General features: G+C 48.1%; 1 protein-coding gene across 6 annotated transcripts in view; it reads right to left on the minus strand.

The window, feature by feature from the left end:
* LOC102266692 (neurotrimin) overlaps positions 1-26,861 on the minus strand; it is a 965,779-nt gene that overhangs the window by 102,539 nt on the left and 836,379 nt on the right. For all 6 annotated transcript variants that reach the window (XM_070365288.1, XM_070365287.1, XM_070365285.1 and 3 more), the window contains exon 4: positions 23,377-23,502. In XM_070365288.1, coding sequence (XP_070221389.1) covers positions 23,377-23,502 — 126 coding nt within the window. The remainder of the gene's footprint in view (positions 1-23,376; positions 23,503-26,861) is intronic.

Here is a 26,861-nt window from a genome sequence, read left to right on the forward strand (position 1 = left end):
TAAGCCAAGGGGTGTGGTGGTTCTTATCATACTTTAAGTTCTCATAAAACATTGTAATTTCAAATAACGTGCAGTTGTCATGAACTAGTCCTATCCTTTCATTTTAAATTCAGCCATTTAAAAATGTAAAGTTCCTTCTGAGCTCACAGGTTCAAAAGCAGCCAGCACGTGGGATGCGGCCCACCTACCAGCCTCATCCCTGCTGCAGTGAAATAGGACACAGAGAACCAGCCCTGGTCTGCAGATCCTGAGTCCAGGGGAAGCCGAAGATCCCAGCTGCATCCTAAAATCAGCCCCAACCCCCATCTTCCTATTGCCCTACAATTCCCCTTTTGATTTCTGTAATTTCTGTTTCGCGAGGTTGTGGCCTATTGTTCTGCTCCTTTCAAACAATTTCCAGACGCAACTCTCCTCATTTGGGCAACAATCTAGGTAGCATTTGTGAAATGCTTTAGGAGAACTCTGAAATTAATTATGCCACATCGATAAACGTACGACTTAGATAATGGGAACACAGGATAATCGCTGTTGTTATAACAACGGTCACAAACAGCGGTTGCATCATTTGCTTTTCCAGTTTGTCTTGCAAAAACATAAAGGCATCTTTGTCTTAGAAGATTGCCCTGTGCTGGGGTCATGTTCCCCTCTCCCCGCCTTCATGACTTTCCTGGCATCACTCCAGAGAATATGCATGATTCATGCAGAACTGGTTATTAATAAAGGACCACACACACAATGTTTTCCTATTGACCAAGCACCCAGAATGTGGGATTACTAAACTCCATGCTCTGATCCTGTTTTATAGAAGAGGCGACAGAGGTTCATGGAGGTCCACTGGCTTCAGGAGGGTCACCCACTTAGTAACTGGCAGAGCAAAGAGTCAAATCCAGGGTCCCCACAGCTGCGCTTTTCAAGTCCCTGCATCCCTGACCCCTGCTCTCGTCCTGTGTGCCCTGGGCTTCCAGGTGGGCATCTATGCATGGAAGGATTTCCCTTCCTGGGTAGGGACACAGATAGCCAAGCTTTCCATGAAAACAGGTGTCTGATGGAATGCTCTGGAAGGTTACTCTGATTCACATGGAAACTCTTCAGTGAAGACCCAATGATCCATCTGCTGCCAGCTTCCCATCACACTCTTTACTGTCTCCTCCTCTTCTTCCCTACCCAGGGCTTCCCAGGTGGCTTAGTGGTAAAGAACCTGCCTGTCAATGCGGGAGACACAGGAGATGCGGGTTCAAGCCCTAGGTCAGGAAAATTCCTTGGAAAAAGAAATGGCAACCTACTCCAGTGTTCTTGCCTGGAGAATCCCATGGACAGAGGAGCCTGGCGGGCTATAGTCCATGAGTCTATGAGTCCATGAGTCCACAGAGTCAGACAGGACTGACTGAGCAAGTGAGCATGCACTAACATGCTCCCCAATGTGAGGCCTGTCCTCAGATGTTGAATCACTTACATTTCTCCCTTGGTGCACTTGGCAAGGGCCTCCTCCCTTTATCCTCCTCGCAGCGGGAAGTTTATAGTCCACAAGATGGGGACAGCTCCCCAGGGCTGGATGCTTCGCGCTCCCAGCTGGAGAACTCTTCCAGAAGAGGCACAGGGAGGGCAATGACAGCTTAACAGGAAGCTTCCAGTTTCCTTTTGTGTCTAACTTGCATCTTGATGGAGACGCCACTGTGAGCCTCCTGGTTCTCTCCCACTTGGCCTTCAACTCCCTTGGTGGCTATGGTACCCACGAGGCAGCAGACAAGCTGCACCTTCCCCGCTGGCTGCCCTAACAGCTGGCCAGGCAGAGAAGAGAGTTTTATCTTAAAAGGCAGGTGGAAACTTCCCCAGAGCGGATGGTTAAGCATCGCACCTGGACATCTGCAGAGCACCGTGCCGTGACCAAGTCCCATGGGCAGCACAGACCCTGTTTCTAAGCTGCATTTCTTGGAAGCTGGAGGTGGGTGTCTTTGTCAGGTCCCCTGTTCCTACAGACTGGACTCTCAGTCCACAGCTACACACACACTTCAGGTAGCTAGAACACCACTTACACAGAAATGACAAGAACAGAACCCATCCAACTCAATCATGATTCATTACAGGCCTGATAATTGTCCTTTTAGAGTAAAATAGGAATTTTCGATTTGTGCTTTCCATTATTAAAACCTAAAAAAAATGTATTATGTTTGGTTAAATCTCTAGTCACTTTCTGCTGTATTTTTTCATTTGAAAAAACTCTGTTTTTTAAAATTTCTTTTTAATTGGAGCATAATTGTCTTACAATGCTGTGCTGGTTCCTGTCATACAAAAATGTGAATCAGCCATAAGCATACACGGATCCCCTCCCTCTCACACCCCCTCCCTGACTCCCACCCCATCCCATCTCTCTAGGTCGCCACAGAGCACTGCACTGAGCTCCCTGTTGACACAGCAGCCTCCCGCTAGCTATCCATTTTCCACATGGTAGTGTATATATGTCAGTGCCACCCACATGCTGCTGTGAACTTGATTTTTTTTGCAGAAGAAAGAAAGGATGGTAAGGAGACCCTTATTACCAGTCAGGCATTCACTGTCTCCACTTAAGGGGCATATGCTAGGAGCCTCCAGTGGCCACCAGGGCCATTAGAAGAGGCTCTGGAAAGGGCTGTCCAAAGGAAATGGTGGCCCTTCCACCAAAAGGCCGTGTAAAGACAGTGTGGGAACAACTCTGTGCTACATGAGATGGGGTGCTTGGAGGCACGGCACTGGGCGTCCACCTCACCTGCCGCACATGACCTCTGACACACCCTACGGATGTTCTGAGCAGCCTGCTTATCTTTGAAAGTAAGATAAGGTGCTAAGGCCAAGGACAGGGGAGTTACGCCTGGTAATGCTGACGTCTGCACCACCATGATGCCGCCACTACCAAGACAAATGCTCACAGGGCATTGTTCCTGGGCCAATCAAAGGGCGTGCCTTTACGTGGTCACTCACCCCATCCTTACAAGAAACAGGATGGCCATCCTATCAGGATGCTCCCTTTCCAGGTGAGATGACCAAGGCTCCGAGGGTGGGCACTGTGAGCAAGGGAACTCTGCACAGAAAGAGGTATATTCAGAGCTCGAGTGGTGAAAGTTCATCTTCTCAAGCCTCTAAGCTCAGGCCCAGTTCCCGGAACCCAGCCCAAGCCATGACAGACAGTGTGACAGCGTCTAAAGACACACTCAGAAGGCAGGTCAGTTTCCAGGTCTACCTTTTAGCAGCCACCTGACATTCAGCAGGTTATTGAGCAACTCTGCGCCTACTTCCTCATTTGTCACATATGGATTAACAGCAGAATCTCAACTCACAGCTTTGTTCCAAAGATTGAATGAGTCAGAAGAGGGAAAGCGCTAACATACAGTAGTATGTTAGCACCATAAGCCTTTGTTGTTATCGTTTTTTATCACCTTTATGAACCTCACGGCCACCCCCTGCCCAGCACATCTCCCTCCAAGCCCCTTTACTTGAACGAGGCCTACCAACTCTTAGGGGTCTGTGCATTCTGCTATGATAGCTGTCCCTTCTCAGAGACTGGTTTCTAAGTAACTTACATGTGTCTAATTGTCATTTTCTGAAAATCAGCATAAACACGGAGCTGTAATTAACCTTTTATTGGGATTCTCCCACGTAGGTTACACTGCTTGCTCACAGGAGCAGAGTCAATGACAGTAGTCAGGATGGCGGGCAGGTTGCCCTCTGCCGCCTGCGCTGTGATGGATGGAAGAAGCCGTTGCTGAAACCATGGAGTCATTACACACAGAAGGAGGAGGCGGGAGAGGGCAGATGTCCACCTGAGTAACAGGCTGACCTGCCATTCATCCCTTCTGTCACCGACAGAGGTGACTGCGGGCAACTCTTCCCCCAAGATGCTTCAGCTATTCCTCTCCCCAGAGCCTGTCTTTGGGCCACATCCCTTGGTAGGATGGGCATTGGGATGGAACAAAAGCCTTGGTTCTGAATCTGTAGATAGTCATGTATTCATCACTGCTGCTGCTGCTTCTAAGTCGCTTCAGTTGTGTCCAACTCTGTGCGACCCAGTGGACGGCAGCCCACCAGCCTCCCCCGTCCCTGGGATTCTCCAGGCAAGAACACTGGAGTGGGTTGCCATTTCCTTCTCCAATGCATGAAAGTGAAGAGTGAAAGTGAAGTCACTCAGTTGTATCCGACTCTTTGCGACCCCATGGACTGCAGCCTGCTAGGCTTCTCTGTCCATGGGATTTTCCAAGCAAGAATACTTGAGTGGGGGGCCACTGCCTTCTCCATATTCACCACTAGTCTGACAAATTAGCAGACAAGTTTCTTTGGGAAACCATAGATTCTCCAAACTTGGGTTTTCTCATCTGTAAAATAAAATTAATAGCAGGGACTTCCCTGGTGGTCCAGGGGTTAGAAATCAACCTTCCAATGAGGGAGACGTGGGTTCATCCCTGGTCAGGGAGTGAAGACCCCACAGCTGTGGGGCAACAAAGCCGTGCGCTACAACTAGAAGAAGCCCGGGAGCTGCGATGAAGACCCAGCAGAGTCTCTGCAACAGTTAGTAGTGATATTAAACTCACAAGCATATCAGGGAATCAAAGGAAAATATGAAACTATTTTAAAAATTAAAATTGGTATAAACTACTCAAATTCCAGTGGGGAAAAGAGATGATCAATGTTGGTTTCTCCTTCACTAGCTGGACTGATTCATCCTGATTTTTGCTGTCAGGAATAATGGCAAACAGTGGATTAACGCGTTCTGAGTGCGGCCTCTGCAACCAATGTGGCTGTTTAAGTCTCAGCCACCTCCTAGCCTCGTGTGTGTCTTTGAGCAAGTTACTTAAGTAAATGCTCTGGGTCTGAGTTCCTCCACCTACAAGAGGACATTAATAATACTTGCACCAAAAGATTGTCAAGAGAATACAAAAGTTCACATAGGTAAAACATTTAGAAAAGTGCCTGGAAAACAGCCAACCTATAATAAAAATATTAGCTGTTAGGATGATGATGAAGAGGAGGAGGCGGAGAAGGAGGTGAGGATGGTCCTTCTTTAAGTCTCCTTTACATGCAGATCGAATCTGACCATTTTAGACTGCTGTCATTTTCTTAATTACTGCCCCTTGCATTTTCAGGCACAGAACCACTAGCTTCTAGCCTAAGGATTCAAGCTTGCCAAGAGATCCTGGCGTTCCTCGCTGCGGGCCGCGTGATGACAATGAAGTGGGGCTCTCATCAAGAGGTCCTTATAACCATGACAACATGAGCAGCACCGCTCTTCTGAGGATGTCATTGCCATGACAACACCTGAGTGACTGAAATCAAGAGGCCTAGGAAATGCCTTGATAAAGAGAGGAAACGCATCAACACACGGGAAACGTGGCCTCTTAGGAGCAAGAACTGGGGCTGGTCAGTGCGGACACTTGGCGACAAAGCCAGAGGGAGCAAAATAATGTTGAAGAAAACACTGAGGTCACACTCGCTGAATTGCCCTGGATTCTCAAGCACCATGGGGCTCTAGATAGAGAGAGAGATGCACATGGAGATGGAACTCGTCTGCTCCAATCCTTCCATCTTACACAGTGGGGCCCACGGAGTCAGGCTTTCCCCTCTGAAAGGCAAGGAGTGCCCCTAGTGTAAGGAGGACAGGGAGAGCGGGTCTGTCTGGACCCGGAGGAGAAACTGTGGATGGAGACTCGGGCACGTGCCTGCAAGGCAGGACTAGGTGGAGAAGACGCTGCTGCTACCTGTCAGAGCAACAGGCAGCTTTCTTCCAGGTGGGTGAGCTCTTCCCTGTCTCTAGTATTTTTCTAGACTGAACACTTGAGGTCGTCTGCTTTCTCTGCCCCGCTGGCACCTGACCCCCGGCCTCAGCCGCCCTCAAACAGCAGAGGTGTTTGCAGAATGTCCAAAGTGCACAGCTGTAAAGGCTAAGGTATTTTCCCCAGACAGAATCGCCCTCCAGAACTGGATTTGGGCTGTATTTGTCCACACTTCCTGGTATTAGTTGACCTTCTCCTTCCATCCACAGGGAGCTTTCTTTGTGGTGGAGGCTTCACTTGGATAATGACTGTGGTCATAAGTGGGCTTATGTGGGCTGCCATATGTGGGCTTCCCCGGGGTAACTTGGTTCCTGTTCTGATTTTAAAGAAAAGATGAATTCAGACATCCTGCTTCAGGTTCATGTCTGGTCAAGGAGGGTAGAATATTGCGGACTCTGAGAACTTCCCGTGGTCCCTGGGGAGAGGTTGGGGGTGAGCAGAAATCATCCTACATACCCAGGCCCCTCCTCCTGGGAGGTTTCACACTCCAAGAAGTAAGTGCTTCAACTATCAGTCCCCAGGGAACCCCAGCTTCCCCAGTGGCTCAGTAGTAAAGAATCTGCCTGCCGATGCAGGAGACGCAGCAGATGCAGTTTCAATCCCTGGGTCGGGAAGATTCCTTGGAGTAGGAAATGGCAACCCAGTTCAGTATTCTTGTCTGGGAAATCCCATGGACAGAGGAGCCTGGTGAGCTATAGTCCATGGTGTCACCAAGGTCAGACATGACTGAGTGATTAAACCACCACCACCAGCAGGGAACCCTCACCAGACCTCCCAGCCGGTCTCCCCTCCAGGCGATGCTTCTCAAGGTCAGAGATGGTCGGTTGCTTTAGCAACATGGTGACTTTGGCTCCAGTTTCCCAAGAGCACTGGAAAGCCTCCTAAAGAAACAAAATGTATAAGCCGCTCCGCAAAAAGAGACAAGTCATAGCTCATTTCTTTTTTTCACCTGAAGAAGAAACGGCTGAGAACTTGAAGGCTAGCAATTACCCAGCAGTACAGCTAGGGAGTGGCCAAGGGTGACCAGGATGCAGACCACACTTTGGGGAAAAGTCGCTTTGACTTCACATTTCCCATCAATCCCATATTCTACAAAACCTTATTGCAAAACTTCTCTAAAAGTCTTGTCCATTTCTTCAACCCATTCTCTCCCTTTCCAATTGATCTTTTTTATTTATTTATTGGCTGTGCTGGGTCTTTGTTGCTGCACGGAGGCTTTCTCCAGTTGTGGCGCACGGGCTTAGTTCCATGGTATGTGGTCTCTTAGTGGACCAAGGATCGAACCCACGTCCACTGTGCTGGCAGGCGGATTCTTAACCACTGGACCACCAGGGAAGTCCTGCAACTAATCTTAATCTACCATCTTTGGGCAGAACCTCTCTCACCAATGTCTCGTGTGAGTACGTTCTGCCATTTCTCAGTCCTCATCTCCCTTGACTTCTAAGCAATGCATGTGATACTAATTGCTCCCTTCTTCCACAAGGCATTGTCTGCACCCAACTTTCAGATTTCCTCCACTACTCTCCATCCACTTCCTCACAATTGCCTTTGCTGGATACTCCTCTTCTAACACCACAATGTTGGAATACCCCGGGGCTCTGTGCACACTTCTCTCTTCTGTCCACCTTCACCCAATAGGTGGTGATGGCCAGACATGTGGCTCTGCACACCATCTGCATGCTGATGATGCCTGGATTTATTTTCCCAGCACCTGCCCCTTGCAGAGCCTGCTATCTACTCGGCATCTCCATGTGCATACCTAAAGTACCAAGCTCCTTTTTCCTCTGCCCGCCTGCTCCTTGTGGAGTTCCTGATGGCAGGAATTGATAGAAGTAGCCACCAGCTGGTACAGGTCACAAATCCTAGAATACCCCTTGATTCCTAACTCATTCTCACAAACCCTATCTAAGAAGTCAGCAAACCTTGTGAGCTTGCAGAATACATCCCAGATTCGATAAAGCCTTCCCATCTTTGACAACACCAGCACAGCCCAAGCTTCATCACTTTGTCACGGACTTAAGCAACAGCATCCCAACCAGTACCAGATCTGCCACACTTACACCCCTGCCCCTTTACCCCAGTCTTTCCTTTCAAACAGTAAATGTAACCCTCTAACAACATTTATTCAATCAGTTCATGATCCTGTTTGACACTTGCTGGGACAAATGCCAAAGTTTTTAACTTGGTTTTCGAGGCAGTACATGACCTGACTCTTGGCTCTCTTCACAGCATCCATGTCACTTCCTTATATCTCTATTCTGGCTGTTCCTCACAGACACCAAAGGTCTGGCAGCTCAGGGCCTTGGAACTCGCAGGTCCCTCTGCCTGGAGCACCCCTTCTTTCTCTGACCTATTCACTGCTTCACTGCACTCAGCTCCCAAGGTCTTGAAACCCACTAGGACCCAGTGGGGCTCTTACGGGCAAAAGTCTTTCTGTGTCCCTCTTTTTTTGTTTGCAGGAAATAGGCTTCATTCAGCCCCCCAGATCTTCCTTGAGTTCCAAAGGGTAGGTTCAAACACTTGCTTTTCTGGGAAAAGTGAAAGTGAAGTTGCTCAGTCGTGTCCGACTCTCTGCGACCTCATGGACTGTAGCCTACCAGGCTCCTCTGTCCATGGGGTTTTCTAGGCAAGAGTTCTGGAGTGGTTTGCCATTTCCTTCTCCAGGGGATCTTCCCATCCCAGGGATGGATCCCAGGTCTCCCGCATTGTAGGCAGATGCTTTATCATCTGAGCCACCAGGAAAGAGCCCACTAATCTGGGAAGGGAGGGGAATATGGAGACAAGGGAGGAGCAGTCAAGAAACAGTAGCACAGCTTAGAGTAGGCTCCTGGTTCCCCCGCCAGGGATACACAGAACAGTATCTCTGAGTTGTTCTGCAGGACTAAAACTGCCCACACTTGGGAGATGCTAACTCCTTGACGAAGCATTCTTCAATCCAAAGAGAAGGGCACAGTTTGAGACTGCCTGAGGCCAGATGACCTCTGGATTAAAGGAATCCAGGTCCTGCAAATACCTTGATTCTCATCAGCAAGACTGCTCGTGAAGCACTGCTATCAAACTCCTCACCAAATCCCTTCCCTCAACCCAGGGTTGGGACACCCAGTTTGGAGGGCATTAGCCTCCTGTGGCCCCCTTTGCCTGGCAGAGCAATAAAGCTCTTCTCTACTTCACCCCAACCTCTGTCTCTGAGATTCAATTTCGCATCAGTGTGCAGAGGCCAAGTTTCAGCATCAGCATGTGCTCAAGCTTTCTCTCAACACTCTAACCAAAGGAGCACCACTATCATTTTTCACTTACCTCTGTTTCCTTTTTCTCCACGGTACTGTCTCCCTGACATCAGCTCACATATTTATTACTGACTGTATTCCCCACTCCCACACTGCAGTCCCATGGGGCAGGGGCTCTGAATGCTGTGTTCATGGCCACACACTGTCATGTATTCAGTACTCAAAAAATATCTGATGAATAAAAGATGATTCATTTCTGCCTGTTTATCATATCTCTGTTGTACTTTTTCATTTCTGTTCAATCTAATAAATCCTGATTCTCTAAAGATAAATAAATAAATAAGCCTGGGGTTGCAACGATCACTTTTGGAGAAAAGGGAACTAACCCACGTGGATCAACAGGCAGAAATAAATCAGGCACCAGCTGGTTCCTAATATTCTACCTAACCACATGAGTCACATTTTCCAACAAAGGTCCATACAGCCAAAGCTATGGTTTTTCTAGTAGTCATGTATGGATATTGAGAGTTGGACCATAAAGAAGGCTGAGCAGTGAAGAACTGATGCTTTTGAAGTATGGTTCTAGAGAAGACTCTTGAGAGTCCCTTGGACAGCAAGGAGATCAAGCTGGTCAATCCTAAAGGAAACAAACCCTGAATATTCATTGGAAGGACTGCTGCTGAAGCTGAAGCTCCCATACTTTGGCCACTAATGCAAAGAGCTGACTCACTGGAAACGATCCTGATGTTGGGAAAGATTGAAGGCACAGAGAGAAGGCAGCAGCAGAGGCCGAGATGGTTAGATAGTATCACTGACTCAACGGACATAAATCTGAGCAAATTCTGGGAGACAGTGGAGGACAGAGGAGCAGGGTGTGCTGCAGTCCATGGGATTGAAAAGAGTCAGACACAACTTAGTGTCTGAACAACAGCAACAAAGCCACATGAGAGGACTCATGAGAATCTCATCCATAAAGACAATCCCCAATCCCTCGAAATGGGCAGTAAAGGAGGTCAAATCAGAAACGTGGAGGTCTTTCTCAGCTTCATACCTACATCAAACCCATGGCTAGTTCCAGCAATTTGGTCCCCTACGTATCTCCACGTTCCACATTTATTCTCCACTCATGCCATCTCATGATCCTTGACCTTTCAGTAGCTTCCTGAAGGTCAGCCTCTTCGCTCTGGATCATCAGAAGGCTTGGTCTTGCCAACAGCTACCTACTGTCACCACTCACCTGAAGGCTCAGAAAGAAAAAGGACTGAGGCTGCAGCTGAAGCCTGTAAAATGTGTTTTCCTGCCTTCCCTTGGTGACCATGGGGGCTGAACCCCACCAGCCTCATACCCCTCACTTCGGGGGGGGGGTCATGCACGGAGGGGACCGCCTCCCCGCCTTCCATGCTCTGCAGCTCTCATCCCTCACATCCCCCACCTTCCATGTCTGATGGCTCTGCTTCTGGAACACCCAATTCCTAAGCAAAATGCTGGCCCAGACCTCAGGTTCTGGGCTGAGCAGCCCCTGGAATGCCTTTATTAACCAAAATCCAGCTATTCCCTGAGGTCGGCACCTCCTGGGGAGCTCTCAAGAAACTGCTGGGTTGTTGGTTTCAGCATCAGAGTTCATTGAGAGGCGAGCAGGTACTGAGCAAGTCTTCCAGAGCCGGGTGGTCTCCATGACGACTCTGGAGCAGCCTGGATGTGTCATGATGGAGGGCCTGGGACTCAAGAGCCAGCCCTGCCAGCAAAGTCCCAAATACCTCCTCCCCTAACCTCTATAGGGTATCTTCTTAATAAGTCCATCCATATCTACTCTATGGAAGGCTGCAAACCCCAAACTGATGCTTGACAATCTCTCTGCCTCTTATCTTGGTTAATTTTTTTTCACAGTAATTACAATATCATACACTCCCAGGTTCACTTATCCTTGGATTTACTTTCTGTCTCTCCCAGTAGAATATAAGCTCTGTGAGACCAGGGATTCCATCTGCTTTGTCCTGCCATGGATCTGCATGGTCTGAGACAGCTGCAGAGAAGCAGGTGCTCAACAGCAATTATTGAGTAAATAGTTGAATCAATGTAGAAACAACCAAGATTGTTTTGTCTAGAAGATTTTCTGGGCACAAAAATCCATGTCACCTTCTCTGCTTTAATCCCTTTTGGAAATGATGGGCGACAGAAGAAATAAATCAATGGAGGGAAGAAGCCATCCATCTTTCTCGATCACGCAGATGTCTGGCCAAATATCGTCAACCATTGTGACCTGGTGAACCATCCCGTAAAGGGCAAAGCAGTGATGCAGGGAATTAGGAAGGAGCATGAGGCCTCCTGGGCTGCAGACCCGTTAAACATGAGGAGTCCAGAATCTGTCAAAGTAATGATTAAGACCAAAGTCATTCCTTTTAACTCTTGCTAAGAGAAGAGAAGAAGGATTTGTTTTGGGAGCTGGGGGAGAGGGTTAATGTAGAAGAATCAACCTCTGTTAGAGTAAAGGGTAGGACGATGCTCTTAGGCGAGGAAGGGCTACCTAGTTCTGACCCCATACACCCAGGCAACCATGGGACATCTGGAGAGCGTGTGCAGCCCAGCCCCGAGGGAGGCTGGCCCCTGGATCTGGAAGAACAGGAATTGGTATTCTGCGGATTGCTCTCTGACTGTCCTGGCTCCAGCAGGAAAGGCATTTTACACCCCTAGGAAGATGAAGTGTGCCAAATGCCACAAGGACACGGAGCGAAACTGAATGGAGTCAGATAATGAAAAACATAGCCTGGCATCCAGCAATTTCTTTTCATATCTAAAGCCGTTAAAGTGTAAAACAACCTAATAATAACAATCAAAGCAGAAGACATACCATTGTGTGAGTGAATGATAGTATTTAACATGAGGAAGAAATATATTGAGTCAGAGAGCAGCTGCCACACTGCTATGCGTGCTCCATGGTCCGGGGGGCGGGGGAGGGAAGAGAGCCTGAAGCTCACACAAGCTGCTCTGGGGAGGATGATGCCTCCTTTGAGAACTGAGTGGTCGCCGTGCGTGCTGGGGCTGCGTCTGCTGCTCTCGGAGGTGATGGTACACAGATCCACTGGAAGGTACCTGAGAGCCTGGGGAGGATGGAGCATGCTGGCCCAGCATGGAGCCCAGCCTGGAGCCCAGGGTCTAGACAAGAGTATGACTAAACTTGTAGGAATATTGTGGAAAGCTGGGAACCCAAGGACCACAGACTCTGGGCAGGAAGGAGGCCTGAAAGAGAGTAGTCATGTCCCACAGACGGAGAAGCCATGGGTCAGAAGCAACGCAGGGAAAAGAAAATGGATCTTGGAGAAAAACAAGCATCGTATCTTAACGCATGCATATGGAATCTAGAAAAACAGTCCTGATGAACCTATTTGCAGGAAAGGATGGAGATGCAGATGTAGACGACGGACTTGTGGACACAGTGGAGGAGGCAGAGAATATGATGAATGGAGAAAATAGCATCAATATATAAACACTGTCGTGTGTAAAGTGGATAGCTGGTGAGAAGTATAACACAAGAAGCCTCGTCTGGCAGTCTGCGATGACTAGAGGGGTGGGATGGGGGGAAGGGAGGGAGGCTCAAGATGGAGGGGATATATGTATAATTGTGGCTGATTCATGTTGCTGTACAGCAGAAAACCAATACAACATTATACAAATTAAAAAGATTTTTTAAAAATAATATGAATCCTGAAGTCAAAAGGTTTGGAGTTGAACTTCACCTTTTTAATATCTGTGGGCCAGTTTTCCTATCAGCTCTCTAGTTCTTCATCGCCAAAATGGAAATGATGCCTGCTTGTAAGGGCGTCTGTAGGAGTTAAGTGATATTAAGGTATGTAAAGCAGAGTGCCCGGCACACAGCAAACAGCACCCAGCGGTGGCTCTCAAGTTTGCATCACAATTCCCTGGCGATTTACCAAAATGCAGATTTCTGCGTCCCATCCGAGGTCTGGGGTACGACGCAGGTGACGCCTGTGCTGCTGGCCCAGGGACCACCCTTGGAGGGTGGCGCTGTCCAGCACAGTGGTTAAGCACTTGCCTTCTGGAGACACTGCGGCCGTGGGTGGGGTTTCAGCTCTGCCACTTGGAGCCCTGTTTCCTGGCCCACTTGTCTATGCTCCAAGCCTTGGCCCCCTCATCAGTAAAGCAGCTCATCACAGGACCTGCTCACACTGTTGTTGAGAAGAGTTCATACGACTCTGCTGCATGTTTAGAAGAGTGGATAGCATATTTTTTAATATCCTCGGAGTCTTAGTTATTGTGGTTGGATAATAGAGACCCTTCCAGTCAGACTCTAGGGAAAAAGCAGTCATCACAGGTCAAGATAAGATGCAAGATGGAAAAGCAGCTGTAAAGTCAAAGCAACACAGCAAAGTCCTCGTGACCAGGACAATCTGATTGCAAACTGTATCCAAGCTCTCCTGGCAGCTCCTGGTGAGTCCTGGCTATGGGATTCGTGAAGCCCTCATCTGGTCTACGGGATTCCTCGGAGAGGAGGTTTCATGGCTGTAGTGGGGGGCGATGCCCTGCAGAGGCCCTTCTGTACCCCCCAAAGAGCTGCCTGTCAGGTATGGTCCTCAGAGATGGGGTCTCCTGGCCTAGAGGGGCTGCTGTTTTAACCGGCCTTTGTAATAACCCAGCCAGGGCGGCTAGCATCTGTGGGGAAGACAATACAATCTCTCTGCTTCTCTGTTTCCTTTTTCGTTTCATCAAAACAGTTCTGCATGGTAACAGTCACCAAGTACCCGCATAAATAGCCCAAGACTCAGGAGAGCGTGGGGGAGGATGCTGTTAGCAGTGCCTGCATTCAGCGGACGTCTCAGTCTACATTTTTCAAGGGTTTTAAAATAATTGGGTAAAACCACAAACAGCGTCTGTGGTGTGCACTCCTGCCCTCGGTTTCTAGACGGAGGCTTGATTTCATATGTTCTCAATTGAGGCACATTGAACTCATTAATTTCCCCACTAGTCTTTTTATGATTTCCCTCTTCTTTGAAGTAGGAAGCTGCACGGCTCTAATATTGCTTTAAACCAGATCATAAATATTAAACTTACAAAACCCTTATTGACATTGGCAAATTTTACCCTAAATGTATCTATGTAGCCATAATGTTACAGTTAAAGAAAATTACAGAGTTAAAAGAGTGATCTATAAATGTCTGTCTCCACTTCCTTCTTTGCCACCTTGATCTGTGTTTAAACCATTTACTTAACGAGTTTGTGGATCGCTCCGCCCCATATCTGAGGATGGACCACTGGTTTATCTCCATCATAATGAACTGCTTTCTCTGTATAGGTTGGACCTAATACCGTATGCACCCCTGCTCCCCGGGACAGGACATCCACCACTTTCCATTATGATGCAATTATTTTTTTTCTCCCACCATCAATGAGCGCTGTAATATCTTTTGCAATAGCAATTATGTGTTCCCTCCTGGGATGGCTACTTGGGGTACTCTGGGAATTTTAATCAAGCACCTACGTTAATTAGAAAATCATGGGAGTGAGGGAGGTGCTGAGGAAGCACCTTTGACTATCTATCCTTTATGGCAATTGACTGAACTTGAGTCCTTTTGTAAGGACTTAACCTTTTCAGAGGAAGGAATTTTAATTTCCTCCTTTTTGTTCTTGTCTTCTGGGCGGGAGAGAAGAGGAAGGGCTGGCCTGGGCGATGGAAGCCACCAGGGTTAGGCGCCTGCTGTATGTTGTCAGCTGGGCACCCTGCATTGGGAAGCATGACTGTCAAGCCACGTCCACCTTGGCAGGGCCTGGTTACCTCTATTCTGCAGACCAAGTGTCTGAGGCTCAGTCCTGGGTCTACTAGGGAGCCGGTTCCCGGGGCGGGGAGGGGAGGCGGGAGAGGCATTTCTTATACAAACTCCTTTGATTGGTTTGTGAAACGTGATGATGCAGATATGACATTCCTGGATCTTACCCTTTCCTTGCTAAAGTTGATTTTGTTTTACATTATGCACCAGACTCAACTTCAAAAAGGGAAGAAACATCCTCTATCTGCACTACCGGACACTTGGTCCTTCCCTGATCCCCTACAGTACCTGCCACCATCAGGTGCTGCACTCGGCACTGGAGGTAAAGCAACCTCAGGAGGCCTGCCGCTGCTCCCCTGGTCCCATGGATGTGGGGTCGTGGAGCCCTCCAGAGCCCTGGGCCAATGGCGAACATCGCCACCGTGCAGAGTGCTGTGGGGTTTTGTGGGGAAGGACGGAGGTGCTCTGCTGGAAGAAAGTCACCAGAGGCTCTCAAACAGGTAGCATTTGAGTCTGGTCTTAAGAAAAGAGTAGGACTCAATCGAGAAGCTGCAGGGAGATGTGTAAGGGGAGCAGGGTGAGTCCTAGAGGGAGGTGAACCTCAAGTCCCAATGTGACCCACAGCACGAGCCAGAGGGCCCCTGGAGTCTATGACCAGATCCCAGAAGTTCAGGTGCTCTGCCGAGAAGCAGTAACAAAATCCCAAGAAAGAAGCGCATCTTCAGAAAGGCGTCTCACTGCCCCAGCGGGACCCAGGCACTGAGCTGTCGAAGGAAACGCAAACCCAGCTGGACCTGCCTTCAAAGTCACCCATTTCGGGAAGGTCACTCCAGCCAGGACAAGGAATCACTACAGGTGGTCAGAGCCTCAGACAAGGGCCAGACATTGCACACGTCTCAGAAGAAAGGACCGGCTGGACCATTCTCACCTATCCTCAGGAAGCAGATGGAGAGAGCAGACACACTGCTCATCACCCTAGCCCACCTCTGGGAAGCAACACCTCAGGGAAGAAGCCTTCTGCTCACTGCCTCGCCCCGATTCCAACCTTCCAGCAGAAGATAGGCGGGCCCCTCACAGCTCAGCCAGTCCCCTTGCCAGGGAGCCTCCCTGACACGGAGCCAAAGAACACAGATCCCCAGGCCGCCTCTCCTTCAGGCCCCTGTTTCTTGGGAACTTAGGCTAATCCCTGGCTTCACACACCTTGGCTGTGACTGGACAGGTGATTCAGTCATTGAGGTCCGTGCCCCCTGCACCCCCACCCGGCTTATGGCAGGAAAGATGTATCGCCTGTACTGCTAATTTCAGGGCAGCCACCAGAACAAGTTTCCACGAGTTGTCCAGGGTGGGCGTAGATAGAGACCTTTCAAGAAGATCTTTGTCTTTCCTGCGTCTTTTTTTTGGCCCCCTCCTTCGGGGTGGTGAACATCGGTGGGCGAGGTGAAGCCTTTAGTTCCACTTTGTCCTCCTTCCCTCCCATCCCCGGCACCTCTTTGCTGGAGACTTCTTTTCTCGTTGGCCGTCCTAATGATCCCTGTGCCACGCGGGGCCCCTGACGCGGGTGCTGACAGGCTGCTCATTAGTGCCAGGGTGCCGCGTCAGCCGGTGGCACGCCGGAGCTCCACTCCTGACACCCTTCCGCAGAGCTGTCACCAGAGTTGCGGCACCTGCCAGCTTTGGTTGAACTCAAGCTGTGATACCTCCAGTGCCAATTAGTGTGCCGTGTCCTGCTCGGGTCGGGAGGGAGGCCTGTCAGTGCTGACAAATGGGAAATGGGTGGGCATAGGGCCAGGGGAGGGCCTGGCGGGGGGGGTGGTGCGGGTCAGGGAGGGCTCAGAACATTGGAGAAGCCCTCCCATCCGCGGGTCACCCTGTCCTCACCAGCTGGTGCCTTTGAAGGCTCTGAGAAACAAGAACGGGCCTGGACAGCCGACAGCCCCCGGGTCCTCAAGTCCAGCAGGAGAGCTCAGGGAGGAGGCGGAAGGGAATGTGCAGCGGAGGCAGGTTGCCCATCCCCACAGGTGAGGGTGTGGAAGGCTTGCAGAAGCATCTACCCTGCACTGTGGGAAGAGCTGGACTTCGTGTGCAGCTCAATAGATGGAGACTCTGGCTCTAACTCTGTCCCCCAAACCCTGGGGTCTTTGTGGTGCCCGAGAAGAAACATTCCACCTCTACTCCACGTCACTTCATACACTGAGGGATGGAGGGGAGACGTTTTAAATAATATTTCTTTTTTGTTGTACTGATTTCTTTCTTTGTATCAATTTTATTATTTTTAACCCATGAGGAACAGTACATTTTCATGGACTACTGAATTCATTCTCTCTGGGAATACCCAGGGTTGATTTACAAAACCATTGGAAGTTGTCATAGGTTTAGGCACAGGCAGGTTGGGATGAGAAAGTGTGCAAAAGGCTCAGGGGCCCGGAAGGGCCCGGTGAATTATGTGTCAGAGAAACACAGACATTGCGAGAGTGACTGCAGTGAGGCAGTGATGAGGGCAGAAGGCAGCCCACCCAAGATCCACCTCCAAAGATGTTTGGGAGCCATCTCAGCCCTTGCAAAACAGAACTCGAAAAGGACTCACTCCTTCAAGGAGACGTCCAGCTGCCACAGCAGCTGCCCCGCCAGAGGGACTTTGAGAAGGGCTTGAGAAAATCTCCTGAGAAAAAGACCAGAGAAAATCTCCTGGAGACTCACTGGAAGAGTCTCAGCAGGAAACACACCAGCTCTGGACCACAATATTAAAGTGGAGGAGAATCCCAAGGCTGCAGATGGACTCTGCACTTGGGGGTCATGCACTTGGGGGTACCAGCAAGCACAAGTGCTGTTTATGGAATCAACACGTATTCCTTAGATGCTTTCTGGGTGCTGGGTATTGAGTTAGGAGGCGGAAGATCTTAGAAAAGAGAGACACAGGCCCTGGTCTCAACTCATGAGCCAGAATCTGGACATCTCTGTGGACTGATCGCTGGACCCTCCTGAGCCCCAGCCAATACTCAAGTTGGAAGCTTCCTCTCAACAGCCTTGGTGATGTGGTCATTTTCAGTATTGATTTGATGGGATAAATGCTGAGGTAGGTGTACCCAGGAGGACTGCTTCTTTTAGGATGGTCAGGGAGTCCAGACCCCATAGGTATAGTAGCTGGACTCAGCCTTCAACTGGGATTCATGAGGGGCTCCCAGGGAGGTAGAAATACAGAAATCTCAGCTTACTCTCTAAAGTTCTGACAGCCCAGAGGAAGCTGGAGACACAGAACTGGGCTTTGAGAATACTTTCCTATGAATTGTGAGGTCCTAAAAAGCATCTCTTAGGACACACTGGAAGAGATGGGATATATGTTTACTTAGAAGACTCGGAGGAAGAGACAGCATTAAAGGTATTCTTTTGGATAGCAAGGGCTGTGCTAAGAGAAGTTCTTGAACATCTCGAGAAGGCAAAGAGAAGACAAGACACAGAGTCACAAGTGGGGGCTGTGTCTGCGGGACTTTGGGGACCACTGCTGTCCTTCAGTGCCTGGAGCAGCAGGTTTAAGGGGGGATTCAGCAAGGGGCCACTGCAACATTTGTGTAGCTCCAGATGGTGTTTCTGTAGGAGAGAGTGAGATGGGCTTTTTGTCCTTAAAAGACCAAGGCAACACCTGGACCCTTCCAAACAGGTATGTACAGTGAGGGCAGGTATCTCTATAAAGCTAGTACACCTTCTCCTTGAACTCCTGAGAGCTCTAAGTTCATGAAGGGAGCCAATAAGACATACAACCAGTACCAACAGGTGAAATGTTACTTCTCACATTCCGTGGCGATGTCAAGAGGTGGCCTGAGAAGTCTTACCTTCTCTCTATTCTGGAAAAGACTTTTGCCTTCTGATGTAACGTGCCAAGCAGACGCCTTCTGAGAAAGACCCCTGCCACCCCTTGCCCACTATAAGATCACTCCCGGCTTCTGTATATCTGGATACATAAGCCACTGTTATACAATGGTGGTTAACACTTCTTTATTTTGTTTCCACATAAAAGGCAGTGAAAGCTGGGACCTTATGTTAAGTGAAATAAGTGAGAGAGAGAAAGACAAAAATCATATGATCTCACTTTTATGGGGAATATATATATAAATATATATATACACACACATATATATATATACACATACAAACTAAACCAAAACACACAGATGCAGAGAACAGAATAAAGGTTACTGAAGGGGGAGTGGGGTGGGGGCAGGTAGTGAAATGGGAGCAGGGGGTCAACTGTATGGAGGTGGATGGAAGCCAGCGTTTTGGTGGTGAGCTCACTGTAGTGTATACAGCAGTCAAAATATAATCTTTTATGCATGGAACTTATATAATGTTATAAACCAATGCCAGCTTATTGCAGGGAGCACCATATGAGTTGTGATACAGGATTCTAGGAGTTTCCAGAAATGTGCAGAACAAACAGATCATTCAGGAGAGAAGACGTAGTGAAGCCACTGAGGTTGCCCACAGTGCCTGGCCCAGGTCTTTCATGGGTGTGAGTATAATAACAATGACCTTCGCCATACAGCCACTAGGGAGAACAGTGTGGAGATTCCTTAAAAAACTGGAAATAGAACTGCCTTATGACCCAGCAATCCCACTGCTGGGCATACACACTGAGGAAACCAGAATTGAAAGAGACACATGTACCCCAATGTTCATCACAGCTCTGTTTATAATAGCCCGGACATGGAAGCAACCTAGATGTCCATCAGCAGATGAATGGTTAAGAAAGCTGTGGTACATATACACGATGGAGTATTACTCCGCCATTAAAAAGAATACATTTGAATAAGTTCTAATGAGGTGGATGAAACTGGAGCCTATTATACAGAGTGAACTAAGTCAGAAACAAAAACACCAATACAGTATACTAATGCATATATATGGAATTTAGAAAGATGGTAATGATAACCCTGTATGCGAGACAGCAAAGGAGACACAGATGTATAGAACAGTCTTTTGGACTCTGTGGGAGAGGGAGAGGGTGGGATGACTCGGGAGAATGGCATTGAAACAGGTATAATATCATATAAGAAACGAATTGCCAGTCCAGGTTTGATGCAGGATACAGGATGCTTGGGGCTGGTGCACTGGGATAACCCAGAGGGATGGTACAGGGAGGGAGGTGGGAGGGGGGTTCAGGATGGGGAACACATGTACAGCTGTGGCAGATTCATGTTGATGTATGGCAAAACCAATACAATATTATAAAGTAATTAACCTCCAATTAAAATAAATAAATTTAAATTTAAAAAATGACCTTGATTGAGTCGTGACCTGCCCACACAGAATGGCACGAGGGATGATAGAGGCTCTGTCTTTGGAGCCTTCGCTTTGGTGTAGGGCATCTTTTCTTCTAAGGAACCCCATTCTGTCCACATGTACGTAAAATAAGCCGCATTTTGCAGGCACTTAGTGGGGTGAGATGAAGCTCTGGCCACTAAGGGTCTCCAGCTTCCGTTTGGTTTCAGCCATAGCCCAGTGACAGCTCTCATCTCCAAATAATCAGTCACCGAGAAAGCAGCACTGCGTGAACCCCGAGGTGATTAGTTACCACGTGGCATGTCTCTCGTCAGCTTGAATCTGGGTAGTTAATCCTGACCGGGGATCTGGGAAAAGCTGCGCGTCTAAATTACTCTGATCCACAGGTAGATTCTGATTATCCTGCTCCTCTCCTCTTGATCCATCTTCTGTTTCCATAGCAGCTAAAACCCCAGGAAAATGGATGCCTCTGGCCGGGGCTCAGGTAAAGTCTCCTGGGGAAATGAGGCAGCTGGATGGCCAGGGTGGGGGAAGGACGCTAGCGCACAGCAGTGCAAACCTCCGCAGGAAGAACGGAGAAGGTGCCAATGCAGTGGGGAGACAAAAGTGGTTGTGAGGGGAAGAGAGAGAAAAGGAGATGACAATGTGGGATGAAATGAGACTGAAGGGGAACGTGTAGGAGGCTGTGAGAGACAGGAAAGCAGAGAACAAAAAGAGAAAGCATGAAAGGCCAGGACAAAAAGAGGAGACGTACGGAGGAGAGGGGAAGAAAGGAAAGAAAAGGAAAGGAAGAAAAAGAACCCAGAAAAGGACAAAGAGCTGCAGGGCCAGAGGAGGGATGAGAAAAGACATCAAACAGGAGTCAGAGGGGGACTTGCAGGATGGAGGGCGAGGTGCCTCCTGATAGAAGCAAAGTCCGTGATGCTGAGATGATGAATGCTCTGCGGAGTCTACAGGCACAGACCGTCCCAGCGTCCAGCGGCACTGAGGACCCGACATTTTCAGGGATGAACGCCGCGCACCTTGAACCAGAAAGTCTGTCCACCTGGACACCCTTCCCTGGGATGTGCCCCAAGACCACTTTTCATCACTAGCGGTCTTAGGTCCAGTGAAACCTCCTCCCAGATTGTGGGCCATGCCCCCTGTAAGGTTAGTTCCAGTTGAGAGACCGGAGAAACGCAAGCATCTCTCTGATTCCCTCGCTCACAGTGGTGCATTCAAGTGCAGTGGCTACAGAGAGTTCTCAGTGTGTTTCAGCTAAACACACTGAAAATCTCACCCCTTCTGTGAAAACATCCTTAGGGCGACTTGTCACCCCAAGAGGGGGATTTGCTATCTGGGGCCCATGCAGTCTTCTTCAACTGATTGCATCAAAGCCCAGGTGTAGTGGACCCTGCGATGCCTGCCTTCTTCAGGAATGGAGGACAACTGCCCCAGGGTGGACCAGACAGTCCTCAGCTCCAGTAGGAAGAGAGATACCTGGCCTGGGCTCACAGCCCAAATTCTCTGACCAACTACGGTGCTGGCGTAAAACGTCACCCCCGTACCTTCAGTAGGGCACAACCCACCCTGTCTTCAGAACACCCCACAGGCATCCTGCTCTCACACATGGCACCACAGTCAACCTCTCCCCCAGCCCGACCCCCCTGCCCTTTCACAGGGCTGAGCCCAACGCCACCTCCGATAAACTTCTAGCTCACCAATCAGCATCTCAGGGTCTGCTTTAGGGGGACTCAGACTGCAACACCAAGCAAATGACCACCCCTGCGGTGAATTTAGCATCTTCATTTTTATTGAAGTATAGTTGATGTACAGTAGTGGATTAGTTTCAGATGTACAACACAGTGATCCAGTTATATATATATATAAATACACACACACACATATATTCAGATTCTTTTCCATTATAGGTTATTACAAGATATTAAGTATAATTCCCTGTGCTTTACAGTAGGCCCTTGCTGTTTATCTATTTTACAATAGGGGGTATCTGTCCTTTAGCATCTTAAACCTTCATGAGCCAACAATGCACTTACATATACACACATGCCTACACACAAATACACACATGTATACATACATACTTACATGAGTGTATTTTAGGCTAGCCAGACACAAGCAATGAAATTTAAGGATTTTTATTCAGGTCTCAGCTCAAATGTCACCATGTCAAACACCTTTCCTGACCAAACCTCTTGTCCTTCTGTCCACGTATCCTGTTCTATTGTCCCATCCTTATCGCCACTTATTATTATTATTAATATCACTGGTTATTTGTATCATGAGGATGTGAGCTCATGAGAGCAGAGACTTGCCTGTTCTGGCTTATCGCTATATCCCCAAGCACTCAGTCGACATTTAAGAACAAATGAAACCATGCACCTTGCACAAAAGCTAGCTTTATAATATATGACGCCCACGCTCAGTCCCTCAAGTTACGTCTGACTCTTTGTGACCCGGTGGACTGTAGCCCACCAGGCTCCTCTGTCCATGGGATTCTCCAGGCAAGAATACTGGAGTGGGTAGCCATGCCCTCCTCCAGGGGATCTTCCTGACCCAGGGATCGAACCCTCGTCTCCTGCATTTCCTGCATTACAGGTGGATTCTTCACTGCTGAGCCACTGGGGAAGCCCTTAATAAATGGCATCTTGCTTTAAATTGTTAAAGTTTCAGGTTCAATCTATGCAAGCCCAAAACAACACTTAGTCTGGTCTACAGAACATCTAGACATTTAGACAAAGTGAGTTTTGCAATTTAGTCACACATTAAGTGATATTTGTTATCTGGGATTAATCAGAGTAGAACGACGACAAAACCACACGAGGACTCATGGCCTAGAGACCAGATGCTTGGCAATGTTGAAGCAGTACAGACCTGGAAGTGTTCCTTTTAGGGACGTGGCCATCCCAAGGTCTCCCCCATCACTGTGCGTCTGTGTTTTCTCTCTCTTACCACAACCAGCTGAACAATGCCACCAACACCGCACTGAGCACTCTACCATCCATGTGAACGGAAAAGTCACCCAGGACATCTCAGCACCCTTTCACCCAGAAACAAGGTAGATTACTCTCCCAGGGGTTGCATCAATCCTCCAGCGTGATTTCTGGAATCTTAGAGGTGATGCCCATCTTGCATCGAGAACACCGATATTCTCTGCGGAGCTACGGGTATATTGTTATCAGGCCACCAAGAATGTGGGATCCTTGTGACCAGGCCATCAGCACCATAACCTCCTGCCACAGCCAACGATTCTCCCACTTCCTCGCATGACACGATGTCCCAAGCCGCTTCTCTTACCTTTGGGGGAGATGTGTCTCCAGGTAACCGTGGGCTCTGGTCTACCCGTTGCTATGCAGGTGAGGCTGATGTTGTTGCCTTCGTTAATGGAGATATCTGAAGAAATCTCCACAATTTTGGGAGATACTGTGGAGACAAAACAGGTAGAAGGAAAATTAAAATTTTGTTGAAATATTTATTTGTTTTCTTCAAAGGGGAGTGGGCAGAATAACCCAGGGACAGAAACACAGGGGCTATAGTCAATGAGGAGGAACTAGAGGGATCACCTTACACTTGAGAGAAACATCTCACCTTGACTTCAGCTTCTATTTCCTCCTATATAAAGGCAATGTCGGAGAGCCTGGGAAGGTGGCTCAGAAGAATCTGCCTGCAATGCAGGAGACACAGGTTCGATCCCTGGGTTAGGAGATACCCTGAAGAAGGGAATGGCAACCCATTCTAGTGTTCTTGCCTGAAGAATTCCATGGACAAAGGAGCCTGGCAGGCCATAGTTCATGGGATTGCAAAGAGTTGGACACAACTGAGCCACAAACATTTTACTATGCATTTTCATAGTAAAAATACAACAAATATTTATAGGATGGAATTAGAACGGTTGTTCAAAGGAATCATTTCCCCAACTAGCTACATGTTTACAACAACCTCAAAACCGGGCCAATAACACATGTCATTTCAATTCTACCAACATTGGTTCTGACATACTAGTGCTTCAAGCTTACGTGCCCTCTCTGTCCAATTCTCATAGGTGTCTTCATATGAGTTTTCCTCCTTCAGTCAGCACGCCTCTGAGCCACCCCAAGTGTCTTTCCAGAACCCATGATCCCCCAAGACACGGTGACACCTGGCCTGCAGGAGACCCCAGGCAAGCTGAGCATCACCCTCACTTCCCAGACGTGGCTAAGACCCCACGCAACCCTCACACAAAAATAAGACTGGTTGGAACTTTCTGCGCTTGTCTTTTCTCTTCTGGAATTATTCATCACTCACTCCTGGTTATGCTGGATTTTCTCCTCCAGAAATGGAGGTGTCTGCAGAGAGCTGTTCTTTGCCATTTTCTATACTTCTCCTGAAAACTGACTTCCCATCCATCTCTAAGCCCCACCCAACCAGGAATGCTCATTAACAAGCATTCACTGGACTTTGTTTCCTGAGCCTCAAGCCCTTGCTTCTCATTTTGGTCCCCTAGCACCTTTCTCCAACTGTCTAGACCGACTGGAATCGTTCAAGGCCTGGCTGAGCCAGCATCCCTTCCAGGAGGTCTTCCAGGCCATGCCCAAGGGCACTGCCTCTCCATCCGAGAGACCATGTAGCTTCCTCCACAGTATTAAAATAAGCTGGTTTACATAACATGCGTCATATTTTTCCTTGACTATACATGATTATACTGGAAGACACTGTACAAGAGCCTTGCTCATCATTTTATTTTCTGCTGTCTCCAATACGGCACCTTGCATAAAGCAAGCACCAATTCATCATTTTTAGACTTAAATCCACATGGAGCTTCAGGTAGGAGCAGTGTGAAGGTGGATGTAGCCAGGGCTGGGGAGTGACCCCAACCTCTAAGATCTGAAACTTCTAAGACATATCATTGTGATTTATGGCTGTATCATTATAAAAGCTAAATTGAAACTTCCAGAAGAGAAAGAAACTTGATCAGTTAATGACTGAGCACTTGATTTGCTGACCGTCTGAAGGATCCCAATTCCTAAGCTCTCTAAGTCATTTAAATCTGATGCATTTTATACACACAGTTTTAACTGGCACGTAATTCTTGAAGCCCTAGCCCTGATCCTGCCCCCACTTGGCAATTGCACAGCCTTGCCTGTTTCTCAGAGGACAGGCTGCTGCAGAATGACGGTGCTGGCCTTGCAGACATCGCTTCAACTCTGCAGGTAAGTAATTTATTGATCTGTAAAGCACTCTGAGATGCTCTGCAAGGGATTATGTCACGCCAACGCCACGCAATAAAATAAAAAATGATGGACTTTGTGAACACAGGGTGATTTAGGGTTTGTAGTTGGAAGTGTGCTCAAAATACATTTTAAGTGGAAATCAGGCTGGGTAATGAATTACTCTTGCTTTGGAAGGGCTTGCTGGGAGTTCATTTTCCTGGCTTCTTACATGATAGCTAATCTGCTAATCATACACTAGAGAACAATGGACAGTCCCCGAGTAGAAGAGGAGGAAGTTTGGGCCAAAGCTGTCAGCAGAGTGAGTATATCAAATGAGACCATCACACCTCATGCTTGGAAGAATCATCTAGAATTGTCTCCCTCCTCTCACAACTGGAACTCATCCAACTCATGCAGCTGAAGTTGGTGAAATGCTCGCTGGTCTTTCAAGCCTGCCTCAGAGTAGAGCTTGAAGATGGCAGACTGCCCTGAGATGAACTTGAAAGGCAGACCATTCAGGGCAGAGAGGTGAGGTGGTCTGACCAGAGGTGCAATCCCAATTATCAGAACCAAACTGGCACAGTGCCTAAGATGCAAGGAGATTACAAGTATCATTGTCCAGGTGGCAACTTCTAACATGCTGCCAATATGTAAAATTAAAATAAATTGACAAGGATGCACTGTGATTGTGGCTAATACATGTTCATAAGAAGATTTTGGCCAATGGATAGGGCTACTCACAATTTTATTTTGTTTTCATGGATACATCCTGCATCTTACCTTGGCTAATCAAGAGCAGGCTGTTAGAAACATACTGAGATTGCATTGCTTTCATTCACGCATTGTTCATTCATTTGATTTACGCATTGTTCATTCATTCATCCATCAATATTCACTGAGTACTTCCATATACCAGTGTTGTGCTCAGCCCCAAGGACATGACGATAAAAAGACATCGTGCTTGTCCTCAAGGAGTCCACAGTCTAGAAATGCACAAACCAGAACAGAAACAAATCCCTTTAATGTATACGATAAGGTGGTGAGGAAATGCAGAGAGAGACACCCTAGCCAGCCTGGAGATGGATGTCAGGGAGGGCTCCTTGGATATGAGACACCCCAGACAAGTTCCAGGAGATAAGTAAACATTAATCGGTTCTGAGGTGGAAAGACATTCCAGGCAAAGGAGGTGATGTTAGAAAAATCCTATTATTAAGACTTCTGACGGCCAGGCACCATTATTAATGGAAGAATAGCTACTGAAGGAGGAAGGGCCAAAAGTCACTCATCAAACATTGAGTAAGAAACTTCCCTGATGGTCTAGTGGTTAAGATTTTGCCTTCCAATGCAGGAGGTACAGGTTTGATCCCTGCTCGGGGTGTTAAGGTCCCACATGCCTTATGGCCAAAAAATTAAAACATAAAACAGAAGCAATATTGTAATAAACTCAATAAGACTTTAAAATGGGTCCACATTGAAAGAAAAAAAAAACATTGTGTCAACAGCTACTGCATACATAACTGTGGGTTAGGTGTGTGCACGATGTGCAGAAATGCATATGTTTTGTGGACCCTCCATGAACTTACAATCTGTTGG

The sequence above is a fragment of the Bos mutus genome, chromosome 29, assembly GCF_027580195.1.
Source record: "Bos mutus isolate GX-2022 chromosome 29, NWIPB_WYAK_1.1, whole genome shotgun sequence".
Classification (NCBI taxonomy): Eukaryota; Metazoa; Chordata; class Mammalia; order Artiodactyla; family Bovidae; genus Bos; species Bos mutus.